Here is a 23,810-nt window from a genome sequence, read left to right on the forward strand (position 1 = left end):
AATCTTGGGATTATTTTTGAGTTAGAAGGAATTAAGTGATGCACGTCTTTTGTTAAGTAGCTTGAAGCACTCTGTCAGATTCAGCTGATTAAAAGCCTTAATGAGAGTCTCATTTGCTTTCTTATATTAGTATGAGGATGTTATTGTTTCAGATTTATCATTTGTAGTCTTTTAAAATATAGGGTGAGAGAAACAGTTTACTAATTTGAAATAATTTATGATGCCAGCATATATTGTAGAATCAAATTTGAAAATGCGTATTGAATGCTATTTCACTTGGTCATTTTGAAATTAAGGTTTTTTTTTAGTGTTTCAGATTATGAAATATAAATGATTAGTTTATTTGTGCTCTAAGCATGCTTTTTTGGTAAAAGCAAAAAGTTATTTGCTTCTTGGTTACCAATTTTTAGACTGTAAAATCTTAGTATTTATTTTGAAAGGTGAACATTCCAGAAAGGATAATAGAGAATCTACTACCTAGTAACTTTTTATGTCCCTTTCTGTGGGTCCATGTGTATCCAGAATCTCCTACCAATTTCCCTTAAAGCCCAAAGAACCCTAGAAGCAAATATTAGAGCAATCACGTTCTCCTGAAATTGTGTGAATATTTGAGTCCTATTAAAGGAGAATTTGTCCTCATTTTAGATCAGGTATGCTCTTCTACCTTCTAACTTGGTTTAAACGGTTTAAACACTTCTTAGGTTACAATTAAAGACCTTTAAGTGTTGCATACAGTTTGAAAAGGTGTGTACAACTGTGAAGAGTAGATTTTTGGCTCTTTTACACTGATTTTTAATCTAATTAAACTAAATTTGAAAACTTTTGAGTTGTAGTTCCTTTTTGGTAAAAGGAGTTTCCCAGTCTTTGTAATTTGAAGTACTTGAATATACTAGGTTGGATGGATATCTCAAGCAGAATTTGCCTTCATAATTATAGTCTTTATCATCTTGAAACAGCTTAATATTTCATTTAATTTAGTACAGAAGAATGAAGGGAACATATTTTCTGAATTATGTATGTTATCAGTTTCCCTGGAAGGTCACACAATCATAAAATACCTTAAGAATTTAAGGATATTGCTCTTCTGATTTTGATAAACATAATTAATTCTAGCATAATCAGTTATTAAATACTTTTAAATATCTAGCAATTGAGATTAATAATAAAATATTGGTATAAATAAAATATTAGTATTTTAGTATATAATTTAGTTTACTTTAGTATAAGCAAAATAGGTTTTGAATAGAAATGCATGTTAAATTCATAAATTTCAGAATGTTTCGTCAGTGTACGGAAAGAGGAAAGCTGTTTTATTTTTCTATATTAATTTAGAAGACCCCTAATAATTTTTCTAGTGGGCGTACAATTCCAAAATATACCAGGCCCACACTTGATCTGGTTTTATCATCTTCAGAGAAATGAATTCCTCTACATAATGAATTTTCCAGATGACTGAACTTTACTTTTACAACTGAAATTTTTTTCTAAGTTTAACCATTTCCTATATTTCTATTAAATGAATTACCCATGTCATTGCCTTCTTAAGCACAGAAGGCTGAATATAATTTAAATGTTTGCTTTATGACTCAGAAGCATCATTATGAACATCAGTGATTGAACTATGATACATTACAGTGATGCCTTTGGGAGACTTGAAGTATGTAAGACTGTTTGCTCCATATACTGAATGAATGGTTCTGAACTACTGTGTTTTTGAGCCGTGTGTCTGCTCTTGATTGTTTTTTGTCTTATCTCGACAACTTGACTCTTCTTAGCGCAATATGTCTGACCTTAATCCTTGCTTTTATATCCCCTCCAGATTTGCCACATGTAATCTGAGTAAATAGCCAAAAAAGGTTCTCAATGAAGGACTTTCCTGGTAGTAAAGATCACAAATATGAGGATATAGGTGTTGTCATATCTGTCTTGGGTTTTTTATTTTAGAGTTAGATTTTTGGTTTTAGTTTCTTGTTTCCCTAATTAGCTATGTTGAAGAGTTGGGGGAGGAAAAGTAAGAGAAACATTTACTTTTGTGCCTACTTTGTGCCAGACTTTTTCTGGATAACTTATCTCACTGAATCTTCACAACAATCTTATGGGTAGATATTATTTTCTCATTTAACAATGAGGAAAATGAGAATTAAGGACTGATAGAGACAGGACTTACCTGATTTCAAATCTTCTCACTACTTTCCACTAATCATATCATATATGCTGCCTTTCCACTCTGTTGTGCTGCTTGACATTGTTAGATAAGCGATTTCTGGTTAAATTAGGTGTTAACTTGTGTTAAGTCTCAGGGTTTCTAGTCCTTGGAGTAAAGGCAATTTTGAAGTAGGACTAACTTAGGAAATAATAATCTTAAACATAGTTATGTGCAGTTGTTGATCTCTGCTTTTTTAATGTGTTATAATGTGAAAACATATTAAAAGTATGTCAGTATTAACTGTGAAGTTTTTTTTCACAAGGGAGGAAAATTGGAAACATACTCATTTGAATCGTGAATAACAAGTAAATGATAAATGCTATACCTCTGGGCCAGCTTTTTGTAGTTATTGCTTCATAGTTCAGCCACATCATTTTATTTGGGTATTCAGGTAGTGGTAGTAGGAAACTACTAACCCTTGTTCTCAGGGTTACTCTGTTACCTGTAAGGATGTGGAGAGCAAAATGAATGAATGAATGAATGAATGACGATAGATAGATAGGATAGGTTTGCTTATTTATTTAACATCTTTATTGGAGTATAATTGCTTCACATTGTGTTAGTTTCTGCTGTATGACAAAGTGAATCAGCTATATGTATACTTATATGCCCATATCCCCTCCCTCTTACGTGTCCCTCCCACCCCTCTAGGTGGTCACAAAGCACCAATCTGATCTCCCTGTGCTAAGTGGCTGCATCCCACTAGCTGTCTGTTTTATATTTGGTAGTGTATATATGTCCATGCCACTCTCTCACTTCGTCCCAGCTTACCCTTCCTTCTCCCCGCATCCTCAAGTCCATTCTCTTAAGTCTGCATCTTTATTCCTGTTCTGCCCCTAGGTTCTTCAGAACTTTTTTTTTTTTTTAGATTCCATATATACATGTTAGCATATGGTATTTGTTTTTCTCTTTCTGACTTACTTCACTCTGTATGACAGATTCTAGGTCCATCCACCTCACTACAAATAATTTGGTTTCTTTTTATGACTGAGTAATATTCCATTCTGTATATGTGCCACATCTTCTTTATCCATTCATCTGTAGATGGACACTTAGGTTGCTCCCATGTCCTGGCTATTGTAAATAGTGCTGCAGTGACCATTGTGGTACATGACTTTTTTTGAATTATGCTTTTCTCACAGTATATTCCCAGTAGTGGGATTGCTGGGACATATGGTACTTCTATTTTTAGTATTTTAAGGAACCTCCATACTGTTCTCCATAGTGGCTGTTTCAATTTACATTCCCACCAACAGTGTAAGAGGGTTCCCTTTCCTTCACACCCTTTCCAGCATTTATTGTTTGTAGATTTTTTGATGATGCCCATTTGGAATGGTGTGAGGTGATACCGCATTGTGGTTTTGATTTGCATTTCTCTAATGATTACTGACGCTGAGCATCCTTTCATGTGTTTGTTGGCAATCTGTATATCTATCTTCTTTGGAGAAATGCCTATTTAGGTCTTCTGCCCTTTTTTTGGATTGGGTTCTTTGTTTTTTTTGATATTGAGCTGTGTGGGCTGCTTGTATATTTTGGAGATAATGCTTTGTCAGTTGCTTCATTTTCAAATATTTTCTCCCATTCTAAGGGTTGTCTTTACGTCTTGTTTACAGTCTCCTTTGCAGTGCAGAAGTTTTTAAGTTTCGTTAGGTCCCATTTGTGTGTTTTTGTTTTTATTTCCATTTCTCTAGGAGGTGGGTCAAAAAGGATCTTGCTGTGATTTATGTCATAGAGTGTCCTATGTTTTCCTCTAAGAGTTTGATAGTGTCTGGCCTTGCATGTAGGTCTTTAATGCATTTGGAGTTTATTTTTGTGTATGGTGTTAGGGAGTATTCTAATTTCATTCTTTCACATGTAGCTGTCCAGTTTTCCCAGCACCACTTATTGAAGAGGCTGTCTTTTCTCCATTGTTTATTCTTGCCTCCTTTATGAAAGATAAGTTGACCATATGTGTGTGGGTTTACCTCTGGGCTTTCTATCCTGTTCCATTGATCTATATTTCTGTTTTTGTGCCAGTACCATACTGTCTTGATTACTGTAGCTTTGTAGTATATAGTCTGAATTCAGGGAGCCTGATTCCTCCAGCTCTGTTTCTTTTTCTCAAGATTGCTTTGGCTCTTTGGGGTCTTTTGTGTTTCCACACAAATTGTGAAATTTTTTATTTTAGTTCTGTGAAAAATGCCATTGCTAGTTTCATAGGGATGACATTGAATCTGTAGATTACTTTGGGTAGTAGAGTCATTTTCACAATTTTGACTTCTTCAGTCCAAGTACACGGTATATCTCTCCATCTGTTTTAATTTCTTTCATCAGTATCTTATAGTTTTCTGCATACAGGTCTTTTGTCTCCTTAGGTAGGTTTATTCCTAGCTATTTTATTCTTTTTGTTGCAATGGTAAATGGGAGTGTTTCCTTAATTTCTCTTTCAGATTTTTCATCATTAGTGTATAGGAATGCAAGCGATTTCTGTGCATTAATGTTGTATCCTGCTACTTTACCAAATTCATTGATTAGCTCTAGTAGTTTTCTAGTAGCATCTTTAGGATTCTCAATGTATAGTATCATGTCATCTGTTAACTGACAGTTGTACTTCCTCTTTTCTGATTTGGATTCCTTTTATTTATTTTTCTTCTCTAATTGCTGCGGCTAAAACTTCCCAAACTATGTTGAATAGTAGTGGTGAGAGTGGGCAACCTTGTCTTGTTCCTGATCTTAGAGGAAATGGTTTCAGTTTTTGACCATTGAGAACAATGTTGGCTGTGGGTTTGTCATATATGCACTTTATTATGTTGAGGTAAATTCCCTCTATTCCCACTTTCTTTAGAGTTTTTATCATAAAAGAGTGTTGAATTTTGTCAAAAGCTTTTCCTGCATCTGCTGAGATGATCATATGGTTTTTCTGCTTCAATTTGTTAATATGGTGTATCACATTGATTGATTTGCATATATTGAAGAGTCCTTGCATTCTTGGGATAAACCCCACTTGATCATGGTGTATGATCCTTTTAATGTGCTGTTGGATTCTGTTTGCTAGTATTTTGTTGAGGATTTTTGCATCTATGTTCATCAGTGATATTGGCTTGTAGTTTTCTTTTTTTGTGACATCTTTGTCTGGTTTTGGTATCTGGATGACAGTGCCCTCATAGAACGAGTTTGGGAGTGTTCCTCCCTCTAGTATATCTTGGAAGAGTTTGAGTAGGATAGGTGTTAGCTCTTTTGTAAATGTTTGATAGAATTCACTTGTGAAGCCATCTGGTCCTGGGCTTTTGTTTGTTGGAAGATTTTGAATCACAGTTTCAATTTCAGTGTTTGTGATTGGTCTGCTTATATTTTCTATTTCTTCCTGGTTCAGTTTCGAAAGGTTGTGCTTTTCTAAGAGTTTGTCCATTACTTCCAGGTTGTCCATTTTATTGGCATAGAGTTGCTTGTAGTAATCGCTCATGATCCTTTGTATTTCTGGAGTGTAAGTTGTTACTTCTCCTTTTTCATTTCTAATTCTGCTGATTTGAGCCTTCTCCCTTTTTTTCTTGGTGAGTCTGTCTAATGGTTTATCAATTTTGTTTCTCTTCTGAAAGAACCAGCTTTTAGTTTTATTGATCTTTGCTCTCATTTCCTTTATTTCTTTTTCATTTATTTCTGATCTGATATTTATGATTTCTTTCCTTCTGCTAACTTTGGGGTTTTTTTGTTCTTCTTTCTCTGATTGCTTTAGTTGTAAGGTTAGGTTGTTTATTTGAGATGTTTCCTGTTCGTGAGGTAGGATTGTATTGCTATAAACTTCCTTCTTAGAACTGCCTTTGCTGCATCCCGTAGGTTTTCAGTCATCATGTTTTCATTATCATTTGTTTCTAGGTGTTTTGTGATTTCCTCTCTGATTTGTTCAGTGATCTCTTGGTTGTTTAATAGCGTATTGTTTAGCCTCCACGTGTTAGGAGTTTTACAGTTTTTTTCCTGTAATTGATATCTAGTCTCATAGCATATCAGAAAAGATACTTGATATTATTTCCATCTTCTTAAATTTACCAAGGCTTGATTTGTGACCCAAGATATGATCTATCATGGCGAATATTCCATGAGCACTTGAGAAGAAAGTGTATTCTGTTGCTTTTGGATGGAATGTCCTATAAATATCAATTAAATCCATCTTGTTTAATGTATCATTTAAAGCTTGTATTTTCTTATTTATTTTCATTTTGGTTGATCTGTCCATTGGTGAAAGTGGGGTGTTAAAGTCCCCTACTATGATTGTGTTACTGTCGATTTCTCCTTTTATGGCTGTTAGCAATTGCCTGTGTATTGAGGTGCTCCTATGTTGGGTGCATAAATATTTACAATTGTTATATCTTCTTCTTGGGTTGGTCCCTTGATCACTATGTAGTGTCCTTCTTTGTCTCTTGTAATAGTCTTTATTTTAAAGTCTATTTTGTCTGATACGAGAATTGCTACTGCAGCTTTCTTTTGATTTCCATTTGCATGGAATATCTTTTTCCATCCCTCTTTCAGTCTGTACGTTTCCCAAGGTCTGAAGTGGGTCTCTGTAGACAGCATATATACGGGTCTTGTTTTTATATCCATTCATCCAGTTTGTGTCTTTTGGTTGGAGCATTTAATCCATTTATATTTAAGGTAATTGTTGATATGTATGTTCCTTTTCCCATTTTCTTAATTGTTTTTGCTTTGTTATTGTAGGTCTTTTCCTTCTCTTTTGTTTCCCGCCTAGAGAAATTCCATTAACGTTTGTTGTAAAGCTGGTTTGGTGGTGCTGAATTCTCTTAGCTTTTGCTTGTCTGTAAAGGTTTTAATTTCTCTGTCGAATCTGAATGAAATCCTTGCTAGGTAGAGTAATCTTGGTTGTAGGTTTTTCCCTTTCATCACTTTAAGTATGTCCTGCTACTCCCTTCTGGCTTGCAGAGTTTCTGCTGAAACATCAGCTGTTAACCTTACGGGGATTCCCTTTTATGTTATTTGTTTTATTTTCCTTGCTGCTTTCAGTATTTTTTCTATGTATTTAATCTTTGATAGTTTGATTAATATGTGTCTTGGCATGTTTCTCCTTGGATTTCTCCTGTATGGGAGTCTCTGTGCTTCCTGGACTTGATTGACTATTTCCATTCCCATATTAGGGAAGTTTCCAACTATAATCTCTTCAAATGTTTTCTCAGTTCCTTTCTTTTTCTCTTCTTCTTCTGGGACCCCTGTAATTCGAATGTTGGTGTGTTTAATGTTGTCCCAGAGGTCTCTGAGACTGTCCTCAATGCTTTTCATTCTTTTTTCTTTATTCTGCTCTGTGGTAGTTATATCCACTATTTTGTCTTCCAGGTCACTTATCTGTTCTTCTGCCTCATTTATTCTGCTATTGATTCCTTCTAGAGAATTTTTACTTTCATTTATTGTGTTGTTCATCATTGTTTGTTTGCTCTTTAGTTCTTCTAGGTCCTTATTAAACATTTCTTATATTTTTGTGGATTTGGAAGGCTGACGATAAGTTATACTCAAATTTTCAACTGCAGGGAGGGTTGAGGCTCTTAACCCCGTGTTGTTCAGGGGTCAGCTGTACTTCTTCGTTTAATAAATCAACTGGGCGATTCTAGCATTCTGCAAAAGCTTTTTTTTTTTTTTTTTTTTTTTCTGTTTCATATGCTTTAGACAGATTTTTCCCACCTCTTTCCAGGTACTTCTGCTATGCCCCGTCTTCCTCCATTATATTGGAAACCATCATGGTTGGGGGATGATGAGGTGGATGAACAAAGAGCTTTCAAGTCAAGTGGCAAGCCTGAAGAGAAAAATCGTGAAACTGGAACATCAGGTAAAAAAAGCTCAGACTATGACATTAAGTAGGTATTTTAGGAAGAACTTATCATCAAAGCAAAAATCTGTCTACCCTTAAAAGAGATGTCTCCTATTCTTTAATACGTTAAAAATAGTTGATGAATGTTTTAATGACATTGTCATTTTAAATTAAATTTATTTATTATGAATGATTCTCTCATAAAGTATTCTAATATCTTTGTAAATCACTTTTATTTAAAATATTTTTCCTTATTTAACTTGTTTATGAGGGTGTTAAAACTTGATATATAGTTAAGTAATATAATTGGACATTTTAAGTATTTTAAAATAATTTTTTAAATGTTTTAATTAGACCAAAATAGTAAATACAAACTAGTTTTGTGTGTTTTCATTAGATTCACAAACATATAATCATATTTTTAAATGAAAATTTTTTATTATGTTCAAAATGTATGAAGTTTAAAACTTCTTTAAAATCTCAGCATGCCCAATTTGTTGGGGTATGGTAACAACAAGATTAGCTGTTGAGCAGCCAGAAGGAAGAAATAATTCTGAATCACATTCTCAGATAAATAGTCAAGGAACATAATCTTTTGTTGCTGGAGGAGTTGAGTAATGAGCTAAGTGAAAAGCCAGAAAATCAAGATTTCCAGGAAATAAATGGAGGTATCAGTTGTCTGTCACATAAGGACTTGACAAGTACATCAACACTGAAGGATGAACAGCCAGTTTCTGTGATAATAGCAGATAAGGATTAGAACTGGAGGAATTAAATACAGGCACCAGGGAGCAGTATGGAAAGCCAACTTTGACTCTGAGTTAAGGATAGATTCCATCAGAAGTTCTGTCAACTTTCTACCTTTGACCATAATTCTACAAGGTAAATAAGAGGTTTTTATTAGCTGGAGAATAAGAGCACTGGTGCTTAAATATGCTCTAATTTTACCAGAGTACAAGTCTTAGAAAGCTGGCCTTATCAACTTGATCTTAAAGTGCCCCAAACTGAAAGTTGTCAACTTTGCAAATAAATTCCCATCTCAGTTTCCTTGTTTCTGTGGCCAACACGTTTTTTTCTTCATGTTCAAGCTCAGAAACTTAGTATTATTTAGCATACCCTCAAATGCAAATAATAGAAATGCCACCTGAGACTAAACAGGAAGGAATTCTACTGGCTAAAATAAATAACTGAACCTCTTCAGGATTGGTTAATGCAGCATCTCAATGGTGTCATCAGCTAGCTATTTTCTCTCGGACTTTCTGCCCTTCTATTCACAGTGGCTGCATACTGAGGGAGTTTCCCCTCGTACTCATAGGCTGCTTGCCAGTAGCAGTTGGAGTGCATGCTGCTTTGATCACATCCAGTGGGAAATAGCAAAGGTCGCTTCTAGAAGAACCCCTGGAAACTCTCCCCAAAGTTTTCAACACATTTGTCATCTCATTGGCCTCTCATGGGTTCAGGAGTAGGTCACCTGCTTATTTCTGAACCAATCCCTGGCAAGGGTTATGAGATTATCCTTAAGCCAATTGTACCCATCCTGAAGCTGAATATGGGGTTAGTTTTCCCCCTAAGGCACATGAGCTGTATCAGGGAAGAGTTAGAGATACCTGGGAATGTTGGAGTTCTTGTAGGAGGGAGGAATAGGAAATGGATTTTGGAAGGCAGTCAAGAATGTCTACTTTGTATGAAATCTTTGTGTCTTCCCTTCCTTTCACCTCATCTATTATATTGCCTACTTCTGTTGCCCTTTTTTTCCATTAATCATAACTGAACTATTTCCAGTTTCAACCCTTCTGCAGTTCATTTTGTATAATAAATCTAAGCTGCCGTTTTTTTTTCCTTTCTTTAAGAAACTACAGTAGCTTCCTTTTGCTTGCCCAATAGGTATTATGTCAAAGTTCTCTCTAATTTTGTCCCACTTTCTTAGCCTTGCGTCCCACTACCAGTTGTTTAGTGCTCTCTCCCAGTGCATTTCCACATAAATTAGACTAATTCCTGCCTGCTCTTCTCCCACAGACATGTATACACATAAATCAGGTAATATAAAATTCTAAAGGGTATGTCTGTTTATATCTATTGCTAATATGTAACACTTTCCTTCAGTATTTTGTGTGTATGCCTTCTCATCTAAACTATAAGTTCCTTCAGGAATCACATATTATATTATCACTGTGTACTAGAGCCATCTAGGAGAAAGAGAGAGAGGGAGAGAGAGAAGGGGAGGGGGAGAGAGAGAGGAAGGAAGGGGGAGAGAGAGAGAGAGAGAGAGGAGAGTGAGGAAAAAAAGTGCTAATAATTGGTGGTTAACTTAGAAGAAAACACAGCAGAATTTAACTGTTGCCAAATTCTGAAAATAATTGTGATACTGAGTTTATCTGGCCATTAAAGATCCTTCCACCCTCACACACAAAAGAACTTTTGAAGTCTGAAATACATATCTTCTAGAATACAATCAATGTAATTATAATAAATGTAAATACAGTAAATGTAATTTTTGTCCTGGAGACAGAACCATGACTTATTAACAACAGCTAACACTTCAGTGGTGCTTGCTTTATCAAGACACTCTTCTTAGTGCCCTGCATATGTTTAATCATTTAATCCTTTCACAGTGATACCTAAAAGTAGTTACTGTTATCATCCCCATTTTATAAATAAGGAAACGGCGGCAAGGTTATGTGAATTTATTCACAAGGTCACCCTGCTAGCAAGTAGTTTAGCTGGGATTTGAACCCAGGTAGCCTGACTCGAGTCCATGCTCTTAACCACAAACAGCTAACATTTCAGCAGTCATTACACACACACACACACACACACACACACACACACAGTCACTCCAAAAGAATATACTTCGTATAGTATAAAGATTAAAACAAGCACTCCAAAAACAAATTGACATAAAAAATTGATCTCTCATACCTAAGTTAATGAAATGAATTTCAAACTGTGAAACATCCAGTAGTAATTTCATCCATGTGAATGAAACTAAATTCTTAAATGATTACCAGCTGTGTGGCGTGTCTCATTGAGTATCTTTTCTGCCAGATGACAAAAGCTGTCTAATAATCTTGGGATTATTTTTGAGTTAGAAGGAATTAAGTGATGCACGTCTTTTGTTAAGTAGCTTGAAGCACTCTGTCAGATTCAGCTGATTAAAAGCCTTAATGAGAGTCTCATTTGCTTTCTTATATTAGTATGAGGATGTTATTGTTTCAGATTTATCATTTGTAGTCTTTTAAAATATAGGGTGAGAGAAACAGTTTACTAATTTGAAATAATTTATGATGCCAGCATATATTGTAGAATCAAATTTGAAAATGCGTATTGAATGCTATTTCACTTGGTCATTTTGAAATTAAGGTTTTTTTTTAGTGTTTCAGATTATGAAATATAAATGATTAGTTTATTTGTGCTCTAAGCATGCTTTTTTGGTAAAAGCAAAAAGTTATTTGCTTCTTGGTTACCAATTTTTAGACTGTAAAATCTTAGTATTTATTTTGAAAGGTGAACATTCCAGAAAGGATAATAGAGAATCTACTACCTAGTAACTTTTTATGTCCCTTTCTGTGGGTCCATGTGTATCCAGAATCTCCTACCAATTTCCCTTAAAGCCCAAAGAACCCTAGAAGCAAATATTAGAGCAATCACGTTCTCCTGAAATTGTGTGAATATTTGAGTCCTATTAAAGGAGAATTTGTCCTCATTTTAGATCAGGTATGCTCTTCTACCTTCTAACTTGGTTTAAACGGTTTAAACACTTCTTAGGTTACAATTAAAGACCTTTAAGTGTTGCATACAGTTTGAAAAGGTGTGTACAACTGTGAAGAGTAGATTTTTGGCTCTTTTACACTGATTTTTAATCTAATTAAACTAAATTTGAAAACTTTTGAGTTGTAGTTCCTTTTTGGTAAAAGGAGTTTCCCAGTCTTTGTAATTTGAAGTACTTGAATATACTAGGTTGGATGGATATCTCAAGCAGAATTTGCCTTCATAATTATAGTCTTTATCATCTTGAAACAGCTTAATATTTCATTTAATTTAGTACAGAAGAATGAAGGGAACATATTTTCTGAATTATGTATGTTATCAGTTTCCCTGGAAGGTCACACAATCATAAAATACCTTAAGAATTTAAGGATATTGCTCTTCTGATTTTGATAAACATAATTAATTCTAGCATAATCAGTTATTAAATACTTTTAAATATCTAGCAATTGAGATTAATAATAAAATATTGGTATAAATAAAATATTAGTATTTTAGTATATAATTTAGTTTACTTTAGTATAAGCAAAATAGGTTTTGAATAGAAATGCATGTTAAATTCATAAATTTCAGAATGTTTCGTCAGTGTACGGAAAGAGGAAAGCTGTTTTATTTTTCTATATTAATTTAGAAGACCCCTAATAATTTTTCTAGTGGGCGTACAATTCCAAAATATACCAGGCCCACACTTGATCTGGTTTTATCATCTTCAGAGAAATGAATTCCTCTACATAATGAATTTTCCAGATGACTGAACTTTACTTTTACAACTGAAATTTTTTTCTAAGTTTAACCATTTCCTATATTTCTATTAAATGAATTACCCATGTCATTGCCTTCTTAAGCACAGAAGGCTGAATATAATTTAAATGTTTGCTTTATGACTCAGAAGCATCATTATGAACATCAGTGATTGAACTATGATACATTACAGTGATGCCTTTGGGAGACTTGAAGTATGTAAGACTGTTTGCTCCATATACTGAATGAATGGTTCTGAACTACTGTGTTTTTGAGCCGTGTGTCTGCTCTTGATTGTTTTTTGTCTTATCTCGACAACTTGACTCTTCTTAGCGCAATATGTCTGACCTTAATCCTTGCTTTTATATCCCCTCCAGATTTGCCACATGTAATCTGAGTAAATAGTCAAAAAAGGTTCTCAATGAAGGACTTTCCTGGTAGTAAAGATCACAAATATGAGGATATAGGTGTTGTCATATCTGTCTTGGGTTTTTTATTTTAGAGTTAGATTTTTGGTTTTAGCTTCTTGTTTCCCTAATTAGCTATGTTGAAGAGTTGGGGGAGGAAAAGTAAGAGAAACATTTACTTTTGTGCCTACTTTGTGCCAGACTTTTTCTGGATAACTTATCTCACTGAATCTTCACAACAATCTTATGGGTAGATATTATTTTCTCATTTAACAATGAGGAAAATGAGAATTAAGGACTGATAGAGACAGGACTTACCTGATTTCAAATCTTCTCACTACTTTCCACTAATCATATCATATATGCTGCCTTTCCACTCTGTTGTGCTGCTTGACATTGTTAGATAAGCGATTTCTGGTTAAATTAGGTGTTAACTTGTGTAAGTCTCAGGGTTTCTAGTCCTTGGAGTAAAGGCAATTTTGAAGTAGGACTAACTTAGGAAATAATAATCTTAAACATAGTTATGTGCAGTTGTTGATCTCTGCTTTTTTAATGTGTTATAATGTGAAAACATATTAAAAGTATGTCAGTATTAACTGTGAAGTTTTTTTTCACAAGGGAGGAAAATTGGAAACATACTCATTTGAATCGTGAATAACAAGTAAATGATAAATGCTATACCTCTGGGCCAGCTTTTTGTAGTTATTGCTTCATAGTTCAGCCACATCATTTTATTTGGGTATTCAGGTAGTGGTAGTAGGAAACTACTAACCCTTGTTCTCAGGGTTACTCTGTTACCTGTAAGGATGTGGAGAGCAAAATGAATGAATGAATGAATGAATGACGATAGATAGATAGGATAGGTTTGCTTATTTATTTAACATCTTTATTGGAGTATAATTGCTTCACATTGTGTTAGTTTCTGCTGTATGACAAAGTGAATCAGCTATATGTATACTTATATGCCCATATCCCCTCCCTCTTACGTGTCCCTCCCACCCCTCTAGGTGGTCACAAAGCACCAATCTGATCTCCCTGTGCTAAGTGGCTGCATCCCACTAGCTGTCTGTTTTATATTTGGTAGTGTATATATGTCCATGCCACTCTCTCACTTCGTCCCAGCTTACCCTTCCTTCTCCCCGCATCCTCAAGTCCATTCTCTTAAGTCTGCATCTTTATTCCTGTTCTGCCCCTAGGTTCTTCAGAACTTTTTTTTTTTTTTAGATTCCATATATACATGTTAGCATATGGTATTTGTTTTTCTCTTTCTGACTTACTTCACTCTGTATGACAGATTCTAGGTCCATCCACCTCACTACAAATAATTTGGTTTCTTTTTATGACTGAGTAATATTCCATTCTGTATATGTGCCACATCTTCTTTATCCATTCATCTGTAGATGGACACTTAGGTTGCTCCCATGTCCTGGCTATTGTAAATAGTGCTGCAGTGACCATTGTGGTACATGACTTTTTTTGAATTATGCTTTTCTCACAGTATATTCCCAGTAGTGGGATTGCTGGGACATATGGTACTTCTATTTTTAGTATTTTAAGGAACCTCCATACTGTTCTCCATAGTGGCTGTTTCAATTTACATTCCCACCAACAGTGTAAGAGGGTTCCCTTTCCTTCACACCCTTTCCAGCATTTATTGTTTGTAGATTTTTTGATGATGCCCATTTGGAATGGTGTGAGGTGATACCGCATTGTGGTTTTGATTTGCATTTCTCTAATGATTACTGACGCTGAGCATCCTTTCATGTGTTTGTTGGCAATCTGTATATCTATCTTCTTTGGAGAAATGCCTATTTAGGTCTTCTGCCCTTTTTTTGGATTGGGTTCTTTGTTTTTTTTGATATTGAGCTGTGTGGGCTGCTTGTATATTTTGGAGATAATGCTTTGTCAGTTGCTTCATTTTCAAATATTTTCTCCCATTCTAAGGGTTGTCTTTACGTCTTGTTTACAGTCTCCTTTGCAGTGCAGAAGTTTTTAAGTTTCGTTAGGTCCCATTTGTGTGTTTTTGTTTTTATTTCCATTTCTCTAGGAGGTGGGTCAAAAAGGATCTTGCTGTGATTTATGTCATAGAGTGTCCTATGTTTTCCTCTAAGAGTTTGATAGTGTCTGGCCTTGCATGTAGGTCTTTAATGCATTTGGAGTTTATTTTTGTGTATGGTGTTAGGGAGTATTCTAATTTCATTCTTTCACATGTAGCTGTCCAGTTTTCCCAGCACCACTTATTGAAGAGGCTGTCTTTTCTCCATTGTTTATTCTTGCCTCCTTTATGAAAGATAAGTTGACCATATGTGTGTGGGTTTACCTCTGGGCTTTCTATCCTGTTCCATTGATCTATATTTCTGTTTTTGTGCCAGTACCATACTGTCTTGATTACTGTAGCTTTGTAGTATATAGTCTGAATTCAGGGAGCCTGATTCCTCCAGCTCTGTTTCTTTTTCTCAAGATTGCTTTGGCTCTTTGGGGTCTTTTGTGTTTCCACACAAATTGTGAAATTTTTTATTTTAGTTCTGTGAAAAATGCCATTGCTAGTTTCATAGGGATGACATTGAATCTGTAGATTACTTTGGGTAGTAGAGTCATTTTCACAATTTTGACTTCTTCAGTCCAAGTACACGGTATATCTCTCCATCTGTTTTAATTTCTTTCATCAGTATCTTATAGTTTTCTGCATACAGGTCTTTTGTCTCCTTAGGTAGGTTTATTCCTAGCTATTTTATTCTTTTTGTTGCAATGGTAAATGGGAGTGTTTCCTTAATTTCTCTTTCAGATTTTTCATCATTAGTGTATAGGAATGCAAGCGATTTCTGTGCATTAATGTTGTATCCTGCTACTTTACCAAATTCATTGATTAGCTCTAGTAGTTTTCTAGTAGCATCTTTAGGATTCTCAATGTATAGTATCATGTCATCTGTTAACTGACAGTTGTACTTCCTCTTTTCTGATTTGGATTCCTTTTATTTATTTTTCTTCTCTAATTGCTGCGGCTAAAACTTCTCAAACTATGTTGAATAGTAGTGGTGAGAGTGGGCAACCTTGTCTTGTTCCTGATCTTAGAGGAAATGGTTTCAGTTTTTGACCATTGAGAACAATGTTGGCTGTGGGTTTGTCATATATGCACTTTATTATGTTGAGGTAAATTCCCTCTATTCCCACTTTCTTTAGAGTTTTTATCATAAAAGAGTGTTGAATTTTGTCAAAAGCTTTTCCTGCATCTGCTGAGATGATCATATGGTTTTTCTGCTTCAATTTGTTAATATGGTGTATCACATTGATTGATTTGCATATATTGAAGAGTCCTTGCATTCTTGGGATAAACCCCACTTGATCATGGTGTATGATCCTTTTAATGTGCTGTTGGATTCTGTTTGCTAGTATTTTGTTGAGGATTTTTGCATCTATGTTCATCAGTGATATTGGCTTGTAGTTTTCTTTTTTTGTGACATCTTTGTCTGGTTTTGGTATCTGGATGACAGTGCCCTCATAGAATGAGTTTGGGAGTGTTCCTCCCTCTAGTATATCTTGGAAGAGTTTGAGTAGGATAGGTGTTAGCTCTTTTGTAAATGTTTGATAGAATTCACTTGTGAAGCCATCTGGTCCTGGGCTTTTGTTTGTTGGAAGATTTTGAATCACAGTTTCAATTTCAGTGTTTGTGATTGGTCTGCTTATATTTTCTATTTCTTCCTGGTTCAGTTTCGAAAGGTTGTGCTTTTCTAAGAGTTTGTCCATTACTTCCAGGTTGTCCATTTTATTGGCATAGAGTTGCTTGTAGTAATCGCTCATGATCCTTTGTATTTCTGGAGTGTAAGTTGTTACTTCTCCTTTTTCATTTCTAATTCTGCTGATTTGAGCCTTCTCCCTTTTTTTCTTGGTGAGTCTGTCTAATGGTTTATCAATTTTGTTTCTCTTCTGAAAGAACCAGCTTTTAGTTTTATTGATCTTTGCTCTCATTTCCTTTATTTCTTTTTCATTTATTTCTGATCTGATATTTATGATTTCTTTCCTTCTGCTAACTTTGGGGTTTTTTTGTTCTTCTTTCTCTGATTGCTTTAGTTGTAAGGTTAGGTTGTTTATTTGAGATGTTTCCTGTTCGTGAGGTAGGATTGTATTGCTATAAACTTCCTTCTTAGAACTGCCTTTGCTGCATCCCGTAGGTTTTCAGTCATCATGTTTTCATTATCATTTGTTTCTAGGTGTTTTGTGATTTCCTCTCTGATTTGTTCAGTGATCTCTTGGTTGTTTAATAGCGTATTGTTTAGCCTCCACGTGTTAGGAGTTTTACAGTTTTTTTCCTGTAATTGATATCTAGTCTCATAGCATATCAGAAAAGATACTTGATATTATTTCCATCTTCTTAAATTTACCAAGGCTTGATTTGTGACCCAAGATATGATCTATCATGGCGAATATTCCATGAGCACTTGAGAAGAAAGTGTATTCTGTTGCTTTTGGATGGAATGTCCTATAAATATCAATTAAATCCATCTTGTTTAATGTATCATTTAAAGCTTGTATTTTCTTATTTATTTTCATTTTGGTTGATCTGTCCATTGGTGAAAGTGGGGTGTTAAAGTCCCCTACTATGATTGTGTTACTGTCGATTTCTCCTTTTATGGCTGTTAGCAATTGCCTGTGTATTGAGGTGCTCCTATGTTGGGTGCATAAATATTTACAATTGTTATATCTTCTTCTTGGGTTGGTCCTTTGATCACTATGTAGTGTCCTTCTTTGTCTCTTGTAATAGTCTTTATTTTAAAGTCTATTTTGTCTGATACGAGAATTGCTACTGCAGCTTTCTTTTGATTTCCATTTGCATGGAATATCTTTTTCCATCCCTCTTTCAGTCTGTACGTTTCCCAAGGTCTGAAGTGGGTCTCTGTAGACAGCATATATACGGGTCTTGTTTTTATATCCACTCATCCAGTTTGTGTCTTTTGGTTGGAGCATTTAATCCATTTATATTTAAGGTAATTGTTGATATGTATGTTCCTTTTCCCATTTTCTTAATTGTTTTTGCTTTGTTATTGTAGGTCTTTTCCTTCTCTTTTGTTTCCCGCCTAGAGAAATTCCATTAACGTTTGTTGTAAAGCTGGTTTGGTGGTGCTGAATTCTCTTAGCTTTTGCTTGTCTGTAAAGGTTTTAATTTCTCTGTCAAATCTGAATGAAATCCTCGCTAGGTAGAGTAATCTTGGTTGTAGGTTTTTCCCTTTCATCACTTTAAGTATGTCCTGCTACTCCCTTCTGGCTTGCAGAGTTTCTGCTGAAACATCAGCTGTTAACCTTACGGGGATTCCCTTTTATGTTATTTGTTTTATTTTCCTTGCTGCTTTCAGTATTTTTTCTATGTATTTAATCTTTGATAGTTTGATTAATATGTGTCTTGGCATGTTTCTCCTTGGATTTCTCCTGTATGGGAGTCTCTGTGCTTCCTGGACTTGATTGACTATTTCCATTCCCATATTAGGGAAGTTTCCAACTATAATCTCTTCAAATGTTTTCTCAGTTCCTTTCTTTTTCTCTTCTTCTTCTGGGACCCCTGTAATTCGAATGTTGGTGTGTTTAATGTTGTCCCAGAGGTCTCTGAGACTGTCCTCAATGCTTTTCATTCTTTTTTCTTTATTCTGCTCTGTGGTAGTTATATCCACTATTTTGTCTTCCAGGTCACTTATCTGTTCTTCTGCCTCATTTATTCTGCTATTGATTCCTTCTAGAGAATTTTTACTTTCATTTATTGTGTTGTTCATCATTGTTTGTTTGCTCTTTAGTTCTTCTAGGTCCTTATTAAACATTTCTTATATTTTTGTGGATTTGGAAGGCTGACGATAAGTTATACTCAAATTTTCAACTGCAGGGAGGGTTGAGGCTCTTAACCCCGTGTTGTTCAGGGGTCAGCTGTACTTCTTCGTTTAATAAATCAACTGGGCGATTCTAGCATTCTGCAAAAGCTTTTTTTTTTTTTTTTTTTTCTGTTTCATATGCTTTAGACAGATTTTTCCCACCTCTTTCCAGGTACTTCGGCTATGCCCCGTCTTCCTCCATTATATCGGAAACCATCATGGTTGGGGGATGATGAGGTGGATGAACAAAGAGCTTTCAAGTCAAGTGGCAAGCCTGAAGAGAAAAATCGTGAAACTGGAACATCAGGTAAAAAAAGCTCAGACTATGACATTAAGTAGGTATTTTAGGAAGAACTTATCATCAAAGCAAAAATCTGTCTACCCTTAAAAGAGATGTGTCCCCTATTCTTTAATATGTTAAAAATAGTTGATGAATGTTTTAATGACATTGTCATTTTAAATTAAATTTATTTATTATGAATGATTCTCTCATAAAGTATTAATTCTAATATCTTTGTAAATCACTTTTATTTAAAATATTTTTCCTTATTTAACTTATTTATGAGGGTGTTAAAACTTGATATATAGTTAAGTAATATAATTGGACATTTTAAGTATTTTAAAATAATTTTTTAAATGTTTTAATTAGACCAAAATAGTAAATACAAACTAGTTTTGTGTGTTTTCATTAGATTCACAAACATATAATCATATTTTTAAATGAAAATTTTTTATTATGTTCAAAATGTATGAAGTTTAAAACTTCTTTAAAATCTCAGCATGCCCAATTTGTTGGGGTATGGTAACAACAAGATTAGCTGTTGAGCAGCCAGAAGGAAGAAATAATTCTGAATCACATTCTCAGATAAATAGTCAAGGAACATAATCTTTTGTTGCTGGAGGAGTTGAGTAATGAGCTAAGTGAAAAGCCAGAAAATCAAGATTTCCAGGAAATAAATGGAGGTATCAGTTGTCTGTCACATAAGGACTTGACAAGGACATCAACACTGAAGGATGAACAGCCAGTTTCTGTGATAATAGCAGATAAGGATTAGAACTGGAGGAATTAAATACAGGCACCAGGGAGCAGTATGGAAAGCCAACTTTGACTCTGAGTTAAGGATAGATTCCATCAGAAGTTCTGTCAACTTTCTACCTTTGACCATAATTCTACAAGGTAAATAAGAGGTTTTTATTAGCTGGAGAATAAGAGCACTGGTGCTTAAATATGCTCTAATTTTACCAGAGTACAAGTCTTAGAAAGCTGGCCTTATCAACTTGATCTTAAAGTGCCCCAAACTGAAAGTTGTCAACTTTGCAAATAAATTCCCATCTCAGTTTCCTTGTTTCTGTGGCCAACACGTTTTTTTCTTCATGTTCAAGCTCAGAAACTTAGTATTATTTAGCATACCCTCAAATGCAAATAATAGAAATGCCACCTGAGACTAAACAGGAAGGAATTCTACTGGCTAAAATAAATAACTGAACCTCTTCAGGATTGGTTAATGCAGCATCTCAATGGTGTCATCAGCTAGCTATTTTCTCTCGGACTTTCTGCCCTTCTATTCACAGTGGCTGCATACTGAGGGAGTTTCCCCTCATACTCATAGGCTGCTTGCCAGTAGCAGTTGGAGTGCATGCTGCTTTGATCACATCCAGTGGGAAATAGCAAAGGTCGCTTCTAGAAGAACCCCTGGAAACTCTCCCCAAAGTTTTCAACACATTTGTCATCTCATTGGCCTCTCATGGGTTCAGGAGTAGGTCACCTGCTTATTTCTGAACCAATCCCTGGCAAGGGTTATGAGATTATCCTTAAGCCAATTGTACCCATCCTGAAGCTGAATATGGGGTTAGTTTTCCCCCTAAGGCACATGAGCTGTATCAGGGAAGAGTTAGAGATACCTGGGAATGTTGGAGTTCTTGTAGGAGGGAGGAATAGGAAATGGATTTTGGAAGGCAGTCAAGAATGTCTACTTTATATGAAATCTTTGTGTCTTCCCTTCCTTTCACCTCATCTATTATATTGCCTACTTCTGTTGCCCTTTTTTTCCATTAATCATAACTGAACTATTTCCAGTTTCAACCCTTCTGCAGTTCATTTTGTATAATAAATCTAAGCTGCCGTTTTTTTTTTCCTTTCTTTAAGAAACTACAGTAGCTTCCTTTTGCTTGCCCAATAGGTATTATGTCAAAGTTCTCTCTAATTTTGTCCCACTTTCTTAGCCTTGCGTCCCACTACCAGTTGTTTAGTGCTCTCTCCCAGTGCATTTCCACATAAATTAGACTAATTCCTGCCTGCTCTTCTCCCACAGACATGTATACACATAAATCAGGTAATATAAAATTCTAAAGGGTATGTCTGTTTATATCTATTGCTAATATGTAACACTTTCCTTCAGTATTTTGTGTGTATGCCTTTTCATCTAAACTATAAGTTCCTTCAGGAATCACATATTATATTATCACTGTGTACTAGAGCCATCTAGGAGAAAGAGAGAGAGGGAGAGAGAGAAGGGGAGGGGGAGAGAGAGAGGAAGGAAGGGGGAGAGAGAGAGAGAGAGAGGAGAGTGAGAAAAAAAATGTGCTAATAATTGGTGGTTAACTTAGAAGAAAACACAGCAGAATTTAACTGTTGCCAAATTCTGAAAATAATTGTGATACTGAGTTTATCTGGCCATTAAAGATCCTTCCACCCTCACACACAAAAGAACTTTTGAAGTCTGAAATACATATCTTCTAGAATACAATCAATGTAATTATAATAAATGTAAATACAGTAAATGTAATTTTTGTCCTGGAGACAGAACCATGACTTATTAACAACAGCTAACACTTCAGTGGTGCTTGCTTTATCAAGACACTCTTCTTAGTGCCCTGCATATGTTTAATCATTTAATCCTTTCACAGTGATACCTAAAAGTAGTTACTGTTATCATCCCCATTTTATAAATAAGGAAACGGCGGCAAGGTTATGTGAATTTATTCACAAGGTCACCCTGCTAGCAAGTAGTTTAGCTGGGATTTGAACCCAGGTAGCCTGACTCGAGTCCATGCTCTTAACCACAAACAGCTAACATTTCAGCAGTCATTACACACACACACACACACACACACACACACACACAGTCACTCCAAAAGAATATACTTCGTATAGTATAAAGATTAAAACAAGCACTCCAAAAACAAATTGACATAAAAAATTGATCTCTCATACCTAAGTTAATGAAATGAATTTCAAACTGTGAAACATCCAGTAGTAATTTCATCCATGTGAATGAAACTAAATTCTTAAATGATTACCAGCTGTGTGGCGTGTCTCATTGAGTATCTTTTCTGCCAGATGACAAAAGCTGTCTAATAATCTTGGGATTATTTTTGAGTTAGAAGGAATTAAGTGATGCACGTCTTTTGTTAAGTAGCTTGAAGCACTCTGTCAGATTCAGCTGATTAAAAGCCTTAATGAGAGTCTCATTTGCTTTCTTATATTAGTATGAGGATGTTATTGTTTCAGATTTATCATTTGTAGTCTTTTAAAATATAGGGTGAGAGAAACAGTTTACTAATTTGAAATAATTTATGATGCCAGCATATATTGTAGAATCAAATTTGAAAATGCGTATTGAATGCTATTTCACTTGGTCATTTTGAAATTAAGGTTTTTTTTTAGTGTTTCAGATTATGAAATATAAATGATTAGTTTATTTGTGCTCTAAGCATGCTTTTTTGGTAAAAGCAAAAAGTTATTTGCTTCTTGGTTACCAATTTTTAGACTGTAAAATCTTAGTATTTATTTTGAAAGGTGAACATTCCAGAAAGGATAATAGAGAATCTACTACCTAGTAACTTTTTATGTCCCTTTCTGTGGGTCCATGTGTATCCAGAATCTCCTACCAATTTCCCTTAAAGCCCAAAGAACCCTAGAAGCAAATATTAGAGCAATCACGTTCTCCTGAAATTGTGTGAATATTTGAGTCCTATTAAAGGAGAATTTGTCCTCATTTTAGATCAGGTATGCTCTTCTACCTTCTAACTTGGTTTAAACGGTTTAAACACTTCTTAGGTTACAATTAAAGACCTTTAAGTGTTGCATACAGTTTGAAAAGGTGTGTACAACTGTGAAGAGTAGATTTTTGGCTCTTTTACACTGATTTTTAATCTAATTAAACTAAATTTGAAAACTTTTGAGTTGTAGTTCCTTTTTGGTAAAAGGAGTTTCCCAGTCTTTGTAATTTGAAGTACTTGAATATACTAGGTTGGATGGATATCTCAAGCAGAATTTGCCTTCATAATTATAGTCTTTATCATCTTGAAACAGCTTAATATTTCATTTAATTTAGTACAGAAGAATGAAGGGAACATATTTTCTGAATTATGTATGTTATCAGTTTCCCTGGAAGGTCACACAATCATAAAATACCTTAAGAATTTAAGGATATTGCTCTTCTGATTTTGATAAACATAATTAATTCTAGCATAATCAGTTATTAAATACTTTTAAATATCTAGCAATTGAGATTAATAATAAAATATTGGTATAAATAAAATATTAGTATTTTAGTATATAATTTAGTTTACTTTAGTATAAGCAAAATAGGTTTTGAATAGAAATGCATGTTAAATTCATAAATTTCAGAATGTTTCGTCAGTGTACGGAAAGAGGAAAGCTGTTTTATTTTTCTATATTAATTTAGAAGACCCCTAATAATTTTTCTAGTGGGCGTACAATTCCAAAATATACCAGGCCCACACTTGATCTGGTTTTATCATCTTCAGAGAAATGAATTCCTCTACATAATGAATTTTCCAGATGACTGAACTTTACTTTTACAACTGAAATTTTTTTCTAAGTTTAACCATTTCCTATATTTCTATTAAATGAATTACCCATGTCATTGCCTTCTTAAGCACAGAAGGCTGAATATAATTTAAATGTTTGCTTTATGACTCAGAAGCATCATTATGAACATCAGTGATTGAACTATGATACATTACAGTGATGCCTTTGGGAGACTTGAAGTATGTAAGACTGTTTGCTCCATATACTGAATGAA

At 34.7% G+C, this 23,810-nt stretch overlaps 1 protein-coding gene across 1 annotated transcript in view; it reads left to right on the top strand.

Moving 5' to 3' along the window:
* LOC132476092 (centrosomal protein of 170 kDa-like) overlaps positions 1–23,810 on the top strand; it is a 197,710-nt gene that overhangs the window by 68,037 nt on the left and 105,863 nt on the right. Inside the window, exons 10-11 of the mRNA XM_060077823.1 lie at positions 7,878–8,012; positions 18,932–19,066. Of these exons, the coding sequence (XP_059933806.1) occupies positions 7,878–8,012; positions 18,932–19,066 (270 nt within the window). The remainder of the gene's footprint in view (positions 1–7,877; positions 8,013–18,931; positions 19,067–23,810) is intronic.

The sequence above is a fragment of the Mesoplodon densirostris genome, chromosome 2 (assembly GCF_025265405.1).
Source record: "Mesoplodon densirostris isolate mMesDen1 chromosome 2, mMesDen1 primary haplotype, whole genome shotgun sequence".
Classification (NCBI taxonomy): Eukaryota; Metazoa; Chordata; class Mammalia; order Artiodactyla; family Ziphiidae; genus Mesoplodon; species Mesoplodon densirostris.